General features: G+C 34.2%; 1 protein-coding gene across 2 annotated transcripts in view; it reads left to right on the top strand.

Annotated features, from left to right (window-relative positions):
- The window catches only part of LOC130052654 (uncharacterized), a 29,500-nt gene extending 16,226 nt beyond the window's left edge, over positions 1 to 13,274 (top strand). The window contains exons 6-7 of one of the 2 annotated variants that reach the window (XR_008801023.1): positions 9,400 to 9,471; positions 9,706 to 13,274. Coding sequence is in view for 1 of the 2 variants with exons in the window: in XM_056158241.1 (XP_056014216.1) it covers positions 7,100 to 8,011 (912 nt within the window). In the remaining variant the exon portion in view is untranslated. Of the gene's footprint in view, positions 1 to 4,067; positions 9,472 to 9,705 lie in introns of those variants that run through there. The other variant, XM_056158241.1, reaches the window with a different exon arrangement.
- Positions 13,275 to 13,412: the final 138 nt, after the last annotated feature.

The raw sequence follows: 13,412 nt of genomic DNA, 5'->3' as shown, positions 1-13,412 counted from the left end.
TAACACTGAACACTGTCCTCTAGTTCTAACGATGAACACTGTCCTCTAGTTCTAACACTGAACACTCTCCTCTGTTTCAGAATCTGAACACTTTCCTGTTTCAGAATCTGAACACTTTCCTCTGGTTCAGAAACAGAACACTCTCCACAATGTGTTCCTGTGATTCAGTGACTAATAGAACCATTAATACGAGTGTGGGATAGTGAGATTACACCTCAGTAGCAATATTCACAGTCTAGCGCGAGGCTTTGCTGAGTAAAATTTGTACCTGAGGTGGAATTTCACTATCCTACATGAGTAAATAATGAAGGACTATTTTTCTCGTATTTTATCTAGTTTAAAATTAACGTTCCATGATGCGTTGAAAAGTTACAGGTGCGTTTGTCAAACCAAACCCCATTCTGTTGTACTCGAAGTGTCCAACACCGCTGACCGAAAACGCTGTCTTCTCCCGATCTTTCTCTTCAATCTCTACTTGCCAGTAGCAACTCGTCAAATCCAACTTGGTGAAGAAGTTTGATCCAACCAATCTGTCGATGGTATCGTCAATACGTGGAAGGCTGTATGCATCCTTGATGGTTCTTGCGTTGAGCTTCCTGTAATCTATGCAAAAGCGTAGACTAACATCCTTCTTTCTAACCAATACAATGTTAGAGGAGTATGGGCTCTGAGATGGTTGTATGGCTCCAACATCCAACATCTCCTTGACATGGTCTCGAACTTCTGCATACATTCCTGGTGGGATTCGTCTGTAGGGTTCCTTGAATGGTGTGTTGTCGGTAAGTTTGATGTTGTATTTCGGAATACTAGTATTACCTATATCAGTTGGACCTTCAGAAAATAAATGTGTCCAACGAGAGAGAAATAATTTTGCATCACTTACTTGTTCAGGAGTTAAGTTCTACTCACATATCTTGATGTCCAATTCTTGTAGAAACTTCCTGGAATTATTCATACTTTCCAAGAGTTTACCGCCTTCACGCCATGCACCGAACATAAAAGGGATTTCGGTGGTATATGTATAACAGAGGGAAAAATGATACATACTCCAACAGGAATAGTAACGTTGTGTTTACCCTGGGTAAGGGAAATAACCCTTGGACATACTACAAGACCTCCTGATAATGCAGTATTTGTTTGTGGTTATTTCTTACCAAACCTCTAATTACTTTTGACTCGTTTGGTGCCACTTGAATGTTTGTCGTCTTAACTGGTGTTTCATCATTCATACTATCAAAAGCTTTTTGCCATTCCTTTGGAACACCTCCCATAGAATTCTGGTCACAAGCATCCCTGCAAGTACGTATGAAATTAGTTTCAATAATCACTGGTGCAAGGTTTGAATAATTTGTCTGGGAAACTACCAAAGTAGGAATAGTATGTGTAAAATTTTCAAAACAAGGTACACAAATATCTAGTTCAATATAAACACTGTATGGCATTGCACTGCCATTAGCACTCTGAACATTAAGTCCAAAGTCTGAAATGCTAAATACCTCTGGCACAGGGTCCATATCTTTTAAAAACTCTTCTGAAATACAGGTAATCATGGACCCTGAGTCAATAAGAGCATTAGTTTTTATGCCATTGACAATTATTTCAGAATCATTGGATTCACCGACTAATATGCACAATAGATTTGAAGAATTTGTCATAGAAATAGGGCTTTTTTGAAATACACCTTCTGTCTGCCCCGCAACAGAAGATGAAACTAGTTTAAAACACCACCTGTTCCAAACCCAGTAATGTTACCAGGTTGTTGACCAGCGCTGGTTCTGCTGCTGATTGTGCTGCTGTTGCTGGGTTTGCTGGTGCTGCTGATTGTGCTGGGTTTGCTGGTGTTGTTGTTGCTGGTTTTGCTGCTGTTGCTGAAATAACTTCCCTGGCCCTTCTTGTTTTTGCTCTGAAAATCTCCTCTGTAGTTTCCAGAATTACTGGGGGAGTTTGTCTGAAAAGAGTCCGAATTGTTTGAAGTACAAGCCTCATTTTGTTCAATTTTAATAATTCTACTATCCAGTCTCTTCTTGTGAGAAATTAACTCTGAAAGCTGTTTCTGTATGCTTTGTATTTCAGAATTTTGAATAGTCAATAAATTAATAGAAGCCGCAGTAGCATTAGATCTTGGAACATAATTAACAAATTTTAGATTATTCTCCTATTGCTCTATCTGCCTAACTTCTCTGAGAAGGGATTGGAAATCTTTTAGAGATTCATATTTATGCCAAGATGCATTTCTTAACTGAGTGCTTATTAATCCAGACCAGAACTTAGATCTTAACATTACATCTTTTGCACTAACATCAATGTGTCCTAATTTTACTGCCTTTGTTATGCATTGTTCTAATCTGGAGCCATATGAAACAATAGACTCACCTACCTTTTGATGGTCACTGTAAAAGATTTGCATTATGTTTTCTGGGATTGACACATTACCATAAAAAATCTTCGAGTTTCGAGAGAATGGTGCTGTCGTAGCACCTTCGCCGAGCGGAATGAGCATTTCTCGCGCTTGACCCTTCAACGAACTTCTAACTAGCTGTAATAAATCAATCTCAGTTAATTGACTTTTCAAACATCCAACTTCATATGACCAAACATCAAAACTGGCACCCCCCTTTTGTTCACTGCCACTAAAGAAAGGGATTTTTTACTCTACTAGCATTATGACAGATAGGGTGGTCAGATAACATGGTAGATGTAAACCTTGGGGATAAAGGAGGTATTTTGGTGTCAAACTTGTGTCTAGCACCAGCAGATTGAAATTCGGATAGCCTTCTGTGTATTTTAAACGGATTCAAATGCGTTTCTTTATCACTTGCATTTCTCACCAACTTGTCATATTCATCTTTGGGTATGACCCTGAAGTGGTGCTCAGAATTTATTTCATCAATCAATTCTTGCAACCCTTTCCTAGCATCGCTTTTAGCCATTATCACAAATTCTGGCGCAAAAATAGCAGCACAAAGCACACACAAAATAATGGAAGCACATGTACACAACACTAGTACTTGACCACTATTGGCCTCTGCAGCTGAAATGAACAGTCACACAATAAACACAATGTACCTAGTACACCATAGAACAGCAACTGAAGACTGAAGATACTCAATCAGAGTTTTGGGAACATTTTTAAAAAGGAAAACATTGTTCGTTCGTTCTCAAAAGAACCGTGAGTACTATTTAACGCTTATCCGTGTGTGTTATTTTGTGAATTTTTTAATGTAAATATGGCAAATACTAGGAAAGCGTCAGAGAAAATTAAACTTGGAAACGACAAATGTGAAAATAATACTCCAACAAGTGAGATGACTTTGGCGTCAATCAAATCAGACTTAAATGAAATAAAAGAAAGCCTACAGAAATCAGTGAAAACGGGAGATCTTGAAGGTATAGTTACAAATATAGTGAAAGGTCTGCTGAAAAACGCTGAAGAACAATCAGAAAAGCGAGAGACAGTATTGAAACAAAAGATTGACAGGCTATCAACGGACGTCGATCGACTGACTATGGAGAATGAAACTCTGCGCGAAAAGCTTTGTGGTGTGAATAAGAACATCAGAGACTTGCAGAATGAAATAACAGAAGTTAAGGATTTAGCCACTTTTGCAACCGTCAAAGCCAACTACAACGAACAGTACAGTAGAAAAAACAACATCAAGATTTACGGCGTACGGGAAGCAAAAGGAGAGAAAATCGTTGAAGTCGTGAAGACAACGTTAAAAGAGAAGGGAGGTGTTAATGTAGGCGAACGAGACATTGTAGCCGTCCATCGCATCCCAGGTTCTAAACAGAATACCCCGAGGCCCATCATAATGAAGATGAAAAACAATGACAGAAAAGCCCACATTATGCGACACAGATCGTCGGTTAAAAACGCCCCGGGAAAGATCAGAATAGGGGACGATGTAACAAAGGAAAATAGTGAACTCATAAAGCGACTAATTGATACAGAAGGTGTGACATCGGCATGGTTTTTCAATGGGTCGGTATATGGAACAGTGAAGGGAAAGCGCGTAAAGTTTGACATTCTGGACGACATTGAATACAAAGTTAGTAAAATCCGGGATTAGAAAATTCGATCATGTGTTCAGACATTAGTTATCCAAATCAGATTTCCGGTCATAACATGTTGACGACGTTCCAAACAAAGTGACTCACGTGTCAGTATTTAACTTGATTTTTTCATTTGAACTCTTTTTACTGATGATAATCATCAAATTTATCTCTATGTGTACATATATGTGCCTTTTCTTCTCTCTATCCTTTGTCTTTATCTTTACATGCATGCTTTCAACAACGTTGAGGATTCTAAAGTTCTGTTGGGTATCATTTTTTCATAACTCAATGTCTATTCATTAATATGTTTTACGGCGTGACCGTGTTTGAGGGCGAAGCAAAAAAATTTTGGCATTAGTATGTATATCCAAAACAGAACAAAAACAACCCGAAGTTAGCAGGATTTGATCCGTTTATATATTGAACGCGGGAAATACAACGCAACTGATGTAAACAGTACATTGTGACGTCATATTCAGCGTCGTATTTTTAGCAAATTTACATACATAGCGTCTGAATCACAACAAACATGGCGTTAATGGTGGAGTGATTATATATGATTAAGAAAATAAGATTTACATGCTTTTACGAATTTTTGTAACATCTCAGAACGACGTGAACTAGGGTAGACGAGATTCAAAATGGAGAAATACATGTCCACGCGATAGTATTCGAATCGACGCCATTAGTACCAAAATTTTCAAATTCCATAGGTATGGTTTAATTTTTCATTGTTTTCCTATATTTTCCTTTTAAACATGTATATACGTGTTACCTATAGGGAGAGCTCCGCTCTCACGGCCCTTCGGGCCGTGAGAGGGCTTCGCCCTCTATAAATTTCAATGGTTAAAATCATTTCTGTAAACTGTCAAGGTTTGGGTGATATTGCAAAGTGCAAAGACGTTTTTAATTATTTAAGAGCCTTAAATCATAATATCTACTGTTTACAAGATACACATTTCTCATGTGATACTGAAAATGAAGTTAAGAATTTGTGGGGTTACCAATGCTTTTTTAGTTCATATTCTACAAATTCAAGAGGAGTTGCAATTCTAGTTAATAATAATTTTGATTTTAAACCTCTTACTGAAAAGGGTGATGTGGATGGAAACTATTTACTACTTAAAGCATGTATTGAAGGTCATGAAGTGTTGATATGTAATGTTTATGGTCCAAATAATGACAAACAGCCTTTTTTTTTGATAATGTACAAACATGCATTGATGATATGCAGTGTTCTAATATTATTTGGTGTGGTGATTTTAATCTTGTCTTAAACCCAGATTTAGATTATTACAATTAGAAAAGTACTAATAACCCAAAGGCAAGGGACAAGGTCTTGGAGTTAATGGAAAGTAATGGTTATATTGATCCTTTTAGGCAGCTACACGAAAATACTCGTAGATACTCGTGGAGGAAAAAAAAAACCCATTAAAACAAAGTCGTTTAGATTTCTTCTTAATATCTGAGACACTTTTGTCTGGTTTAGAAAAATGTAATATAGAGTCTAGTTATAGATCAGACCATTCTATGATATCCTTGTCCATTGCTTTCAATAACTTCAAGAAAGGTAGAGGATTATGGAAGTTCAACAATTCTTTATTATATGATGAAAATTATTTAGATTGTATTAGAGGTGTTATTTTAGAAGTTAAGAAGCAATATGCAGCTCCTGTATATAATTTTGGTAACATACACAATATCCCTGATGCAGACATTTCCTTCACTATTAATGATCAACTGTTTTTAGAAACCTTATTATTAGAAATAAGGGGTAAAACAATTTCTTATGCTTCATATATTAAAAAGAAAGAAAGAAAGGAGGAAAAAGAATTAATTGAAAATATCAAAACATTGGAAGAAAATGTTTGTGACAGTAATATTGATGTAAAAAACAAGATCTAGAAAACATAAGAAAACACAAGTTACAAGGTAATTATGTAAGAAGTAGAGCCAAATGGGTTGAAGAAGGCGAAAAACCATCAAAATATTTTTGTGCTTTGGAATCCAGACATTTTACGAGCAAAATAATCCCTAGATTGGAGAATAATGAAGGGAGGGTAATATATGAACAATCTGAAATCTTAAGGGAAACAAAAACTTTTTATGAACAATTATACAAGAAAACTGAAGTAAATAATAGTTTTGATTTTAACAATGAGCCAAGCTTTAAGGATATTCCGAAACTTTCTAATAAAGAATCAGAATCAACAGAAGGGGAAATTACTATTAAAGAAGCCTCCAATACTCTTTACAAAATGAAATCTAATAAATCCCCAGGATCTGATGGTTTTTCTGCCGAATTCTTCAAAATGTTTTGGAAATATATCGGTATTTTTGTTGTAAGGTCTATCAATTATGGATATAAAAGTAGTATTTTGTCAGTTACACAAAGACATGGTATCATTACATTGCTACCGAAAGGTGACAAGCCAAGACAATATCTGAAGAACTGGAGGCCTATCACTCTGTTGAATACTGTTTATAAAATTGCATCAGGTACAGTGGCTAGTAGAGTAAAACGGTATCTAGATAAAATAATCAACCCTGATCAAACAGGTTTTATTCCCAACAGGTATATTGGAGAAAGTACAAGGCTTATCTATGATATTATGCATTACACTAGGAAGAAAATATACCTGGTTTATTATTACTTATCGATTTTGAAAAAGCTTTTGATACAGTGTCTTGGGAATTTATTCAAAAAGCACTAACTTTCTTTAACTTTGGCAACTCTATTCGGAACTGGGTATCATTATTTTGTACAGATATTACATCTGCAGTAAATCAAGGTGGTAATCTCTCTGAAAAAATCAATATTCAGAGAGGGTGTAGACAAGGTGACCCTTTGTCACCGTATATTTTTTTAATTTGTGCAGAAATATTAGCTATTCAGATTAGATTAAACAAAAGTATTAAAGGTATTACTGTAAACAATGTAGGAAAGAAGATTTCCCAGTTGGCTGATGACACTTCACTTATTCTTGATGGCAGTAAAGAATCTCTCTTGGAAACATTGGAAACACTGCAACAATTTTCAGAAATGTCTGGACTTTATATTAATTTTGACAAAACCCATATAGTATGGATTGGATCCAAAAGATTTAGTAATGAAATTTTACTGCCTAACTACAAGCTTAAGTGGGGTACTACAAGGTTTAAACTACTAGGAATACATTTTAATGTGGATCTAAAGAAAATGATGCAATTAAACTATGAACCAAAATGTGTACAGATTAAATCTTTACTTAAACATTGGGAGAAAAGATTTTTGACTCCCATTGGAAATATCACAGTTATTAAAACATTGACTTTGCCCTTATTAAACCATATCTTGATGTCAATCCCAAATCCCTCTGAGTTATATTGTAAAAATTTAGAAAAATTATTTTTTTCTTTCATATGGAATAATTCAACTCACAGAGTAAAAAAAGAAGTAATAGTTAAAAAATATGAAGATGGAGGATTGAAAATGGTAAATCTAATGTCTTTTATAGCTTCTATGAAATTATTTTGGGTAAGACATCTTATTTTTTCCAGCAGAGGTATGGGAATGTTTATTCCCAATTTTGAGTTGAACAAATTCATTAACTGTGGGGTTGAATACATCAGCACTCTTTTAAAAACACTGAAAAATAAATTTTGGATTGATGTATTCAAGTCGTTCATTACATTACATAGTCTTATTGATGAGTCCACTGTTGCTGCTGATTCACCTCTATTTTATAACCCAAAGATTCATATTGGTGGAAAACCATTTTTTAATAAACAAATGTTTGACAGCAACATCAGACTGATTAATGATATTATTAATGAAGATGGTTCACTTTTTAGTTTTAAACATTTTTGTGATATTTATACAAACATTAGGATAATTTTTTTAGAATACATCAGCATTATCCATGCAGTAAGAGCATGGATAAAAAAAACTCAGACCCTGGAAAAAACATCATGAAGCTCACAAGTCCATTAATTATGACAAATACTTACACAATTTTGAAATGTTACAAATCAATTTTTTTTAATGAAATTCTTAATGAAAATAACTCGGTCTCAGCTGGCAAAAAGAAATGGAGTGAGCTTTTAGATGTAGACGACAGGGAATGGAAAATAATCCACAAAATGCCCTTCAGAGTGACAAAAGACTGTAAGCTCCGCTGGTTTCAGCACAGAATTATAAACAAAATTTTAGCAACAAATTCATTATTGTTCAAAATAAAAAGAATAGATTCTAAATATTGCAACTTTTGTCACTCTGAAGAGGAAACAATAGAACATATTTTATGGGAATGTAATTGTTTACAATTATTTCTTGTAGAATTCAAACAATTTTTAGAAGACAAGACTGAGCGACAGATTACAATTACAAAGAAATCCTTTATTTTAGCTTGTATTGAAAATAATAGTGATATACAAAACATTATTATTTTATTTCTGAAGTATTATGTCTATACTGCAAGATGCAATAAGAAACCTTTAAACTTGCCCGCTGCAATATCACAAATGAAATTATTTTATGAAACACACAAATATATAGCATATAAGAATGGTGAAAAGAAAAAAATTGATACTCAATGGAACAGATGGAACTTAATATTTACTTAAAACATGCATCTCTCTTTTTCTCTCTTTCTCACTATCTCTCTCCATGCACATAATGATAATTATATATGACTTGTTGTATTCATGTACTTTATTATGTGTACAAAAACCAATAAAAAAACAACAACAATGTACCTAGTAAACTTCTCTGTCCATAGATTCATGTCGTTCAGGTCGCCATGAAATTGTTAGTACATGCTGCAAATCAAATTTCGTAACATACAAAAATCCGTCCAAGGTCATGTTTTCCGGACTATTTTCCATAGCAGATGCATGTACGACTTTGAAATTTGGTCACAATTTCTCCCTCAAGAAGCGTAAGATTGAGTTTACATTTCAGCTGGATTGGTGCACCTTGACCTACTTTAGGACTAAAAGTAGATCAAATGGTTTCCTGGACTTTTTCTCATCTGACATAGATACAGATAATGCACTGATATTTTGTCACAACCTCTCTCTCAGACAAATACTTAATCAGTTCACATGTCAGATGGATTGGTACATGACCTACGGTACTTTCAATCTTTTCTATTCAGAATGTGTGTGGTATCAATTCAAAGTGCATAATATGCTTCCAGGTTGAATTTCACTGTCCGACTGGCGTATGTTGCTCCGTTTGTAGTATTCCTGTTAAAAATGTTAAGTTTAAAAACAATGGTAAGAGGACTTTTTATTCATTGTGCATTTCTACTGATCATAAGCTATTTACACCGTTTTAATTACTGAGAAAATATTTTGTAGGGACAGAACAGAGAAGTTAGCAAAGTTGTCTGAAACTAGAAAGAAAGAACTACAACAAAAGGAGAATGCCAGGTGGGGAAATTGGCCATTTTAATAGGGGTGGAGGTGTTGTGGGAAACACATTCTAATCAGACAACTTTTTCTCTAATTGATTCACTTGCAGTGCTATTGCAATTTGGCACAAGACTACCTGGTCTCATGTAACAAATATTATCCAAGACTGATGAACATGAACATAGGATGTATTAGATGAACACTTGAAGGAATTTTCTGATGACAGCAATACAGCTTTGTATTTTTTTTCAGAATGACACGTGGAACGGTTCGTTCATCATACTCGCCAAGGAAAGAAAGAGTTCTTAAAATCTACATAGTTGAATCATCGACAGTTAGTGATGCCAAGTGACCACCTGATTTAGACTGAAGAAAAGTGATTGGTTAATTCTTGTGATCTGAACAGTTGAATTTTTTCTTAAGCCTGTCATATCCACAGAGTTCTAAATGTGCTTATCATCAGTCTGTGTGACCTTTGATTCCATAGGTGAATTTTGTCCTGTGATTTGCTTTTGAGAAAGAAAAAAAAGATGTCAGATTCTGTAGTCCAGATTTAGCTTTGTTGTTAGCATATGACTGAAATGTCCATTATTTGTGTTTAAAATTGAAAGAAAAATTACGTTTTGTTTCATAAATGTTTTAATGCATTTTTTGTTACTTCATATTATGTCATAGTTTCATGCAGTGATATATGTACATAGATTCTAATGTAAGATTATAAGGAGAGATTTGTCTTGCAAACTGTTGTTGGTTTACGTTTCAGTGTTCAGTTCTCATGACAGATATGAATATCGTGCAGAAGGTTCAGCATGCTCCATTACCATTGAATAACTGATTGCTTGTTTTAGCTGCTAGAGAAGATTTCCATCTTTATCTAAACCATATTGAATTCAGTCTTTGCATGCACCATAATATTTAAATATGTAATTTAGTCTGAGAAAAATGTAAGGATTATGTCTGTTAAAAAAGTTTTCTTCCAGACTACCGACTGTAAAATGTAATCGGCTGAAATTCAATATATTCAGTATTTTATCTATTGTTCAAGGTTTGGTCATATAGTAGCTATGTATTAAATCTATGAACGCTAAAAATGACTTTTTCATGAACAATATTCTTCAAAGCTCTTTGAAAAATGAAAACATTATTAGGTCTCCATTACAAAATAAGATATTACAGACTACATAACTGAACATTTCTTGCTTCCTCTTTTTAAGATAAAGTCAGTACTACTAAGATAAAATTAGAGACTGGATTTTTTAGTCAATTACCATGGTTAACTGGTCAAGGTATGGTTTAGCGCTTATAAAACAACTGGCTGTGTGTTTCTGAAAATTTCTTAATACCAGCATCGTTCAGTAGCAAGACGAACTGATACTTCTGGGGTTTTTTAAAGATAAGAATAAGAACTTTAGTCTTTCCTCTACATTAAAACTTTCTACATTTACCACTTTACATCAATAATTCTAAAGGGAATTACATGAGTTGCAATCCCCATTTTAAGAAAATCTCTTTTAAAAAGGATATTTTTGTGTCATATTGGAATATGTACCATCAAAGATGCAAACCTCCTACCCCTCTTTCTGAAAATGAACCGTATCGGTTATCCGCAGGAACAAATCGAGGATATTGCAAGAGAAGGGAAGTACAGAATCTGCCTCAAGATTCCTTTCTAGTTGTCCCGATCGCACGGAATAAATATTTACATGTATTGAATTTGAGGGAGTTGGGGCTTTAGCGAACTTTATCACCTGCTGTAGGTGTATTGAAAGGAAGTATCAATAACTTGGGGAAAACAATTACTAGGTTGTAGGAAGGAAGTAAAGGTGGTTTAGCCAAATCTCTTCACCAAACTGTTCCCCTCCCACTTTTTTAACGGCATCATGATTAATTGTACTATATTACGTAAGTTTACATTCATAAAGGTATTTTAGTTTGTTTTATGTCCCTATGAGAATTTTTCACTCGTGTTAAGACGTCACCAGCTGTAGGTGAAGTACCACAAATTTAGACCTAGCATGGAGGGTTTTTTAACGTGCCAAAGCCTGCCTCGACTCGACACGGGAACTCCGTTTTAAGGTAGTATCTGAATGACCCGCGATTCTTCTAAATGCCGAAAATGTAATCACTGCCAATGTTCATATCTTAGGGTATTGATCGATTTGACAGCCCTAATATTTACTTGACTAAAGAGATAAAAGAAAAAATCCTAGATATATGCATTTATTACTCAAATTTGAAATAAATACATTCGTTTGATGTCATGTGATTATTCCATAGTTTTTGTTTCCCCTACGTTCTATGGAATTTTATGGTAGGGTCCTGCTCAGAGTCTTGAAAACTGATGTTAAAAATCATAGATACTGAAAGAGTTAAGTAGCCCTAAGCGTGTGAATTCTGGAATTTACCTGAAATAATGTTTATTTACATTTAATATAATTTGCATTTTATTTTAGAAATAGGGACTCGTCAAACTAACTTTCAGTGCGTAAATCTCAGATCATTTTATTCACCCCTCGTTCGGAGATTTGATGTGCACATGTACATGTGTCTTTTTTTTTTTTTTTTTTTACATTATATATAATAAGTATAATCATCATATGTTTAATGTATTATGTTAAGGAGGTACTCTACATCGTCATAATGGCTGACTTCCTTTTAAATCATGGATGAAAATATAAATATCAGCAATATTTGTCCATTCCTTTAAAAATTCATTGCTTAGCGAGTAGGTTAGCACATCGACTGATGAACTGTAAAATCGCGTGTTCGAACCACGTAGGGGTTTTAAATTTTTTCTCAGATTGCTTTCTACTAAAATTACATTTTTTTTTTACTAAATAATGTAAATTTGAAAGTTTTCATTTTCAAAATGTACATATCCTTCACTTTTCATCCATATCAAATTTCTCTGGTGTAGCATACTTCCGTAACGTTCATTCACAATACCAACACAAGCTGCAACAAGAATTTACTATTTCCAAGTTGGGCATCTCTTTATGTTGAATGAGTATAAAATCAACGTTGATGTGCCTGCACAGTGTGTCAATTTGTACCTTTCTGAATGAATCCCCCCAAAATGAGAGAGAGAGAAGCAAAATACGATTTCTCGTTTTCATTTATTTTTCTGCTTTATGCATTTGTATACAATCCCAATCTAATTAAAATTAGATCCTTTGATCCGCCCATCTACTATCGCTACACAAGGTGTAGCGATATATGAGCAGATCAAAGGATCTAATCTTAATTAAATTGTATACAATCCATTAATGTAATTAGCAATTTCATAACCAAAAATATCTATATATGATTTCTAGTAACTTTTTTTAAAGCACTCACTTTTTCTATATATATTGTTTTACCATATACCCTGTATGCGTTTAATCCACAATTCAGCCATTTCTAAACAAGCATGTATTTTTTTCCCTTCGTAAATAGAGTAAACCATTTCAGGATGTAAATGAAGACATTTCTCTCGACATTGTAGTTTAAATGAAAATTCTAAATTGTCTGATTTTGTATGTGGTTGCAATAGTTAGAACAACTATTCGTTAATTTTTTTTCCAGAATTGGTACTCGCATAAATCTTGACTTATGTTCGATTATCTTGATATTGATATCAACATCAAGATTATCGAATATACGTCAAGATTTACGCATATAAACACCATGGTTATCGAATATAAATCAAGATTTTAGCATATAAATCAAACTTTGTATACTATTACAACATTTTACACGCCATAGCTGTCACAGTGAGAATGGTTTTTTTCCCATCATGCCAACGCCTTCAAAACTTCAGTTTTGAAAGACACCCCCCCCCCCCCAAAAAAAAAAACTGTTATTTTTCATCACTTGTCAAAGAAACAAACACTTCCTACGCCACTGGGATATAATACATCATTATGATGGCCGACTACGGTATAAATACCAGAAATACATGTATATTCATCACAGTACAT

Source organism: Ostrea edulis, chromosome 3 (assembly GCF_947568905.1).
Source record: "Ostrea edulis chromosome 3, xbOstEdul1.1, whole genome shotgun sequence".
NCBI lineage: Eukaryota > Metazoa > Mollusca > Bivalvia > Ostreida > Ostreidae > Ostrea > Ostrea edulis.
Note: the sequence above shows the minus strand (reverse complement) of the source record. Positions and strands in the feature narration are given on the sequence as shown.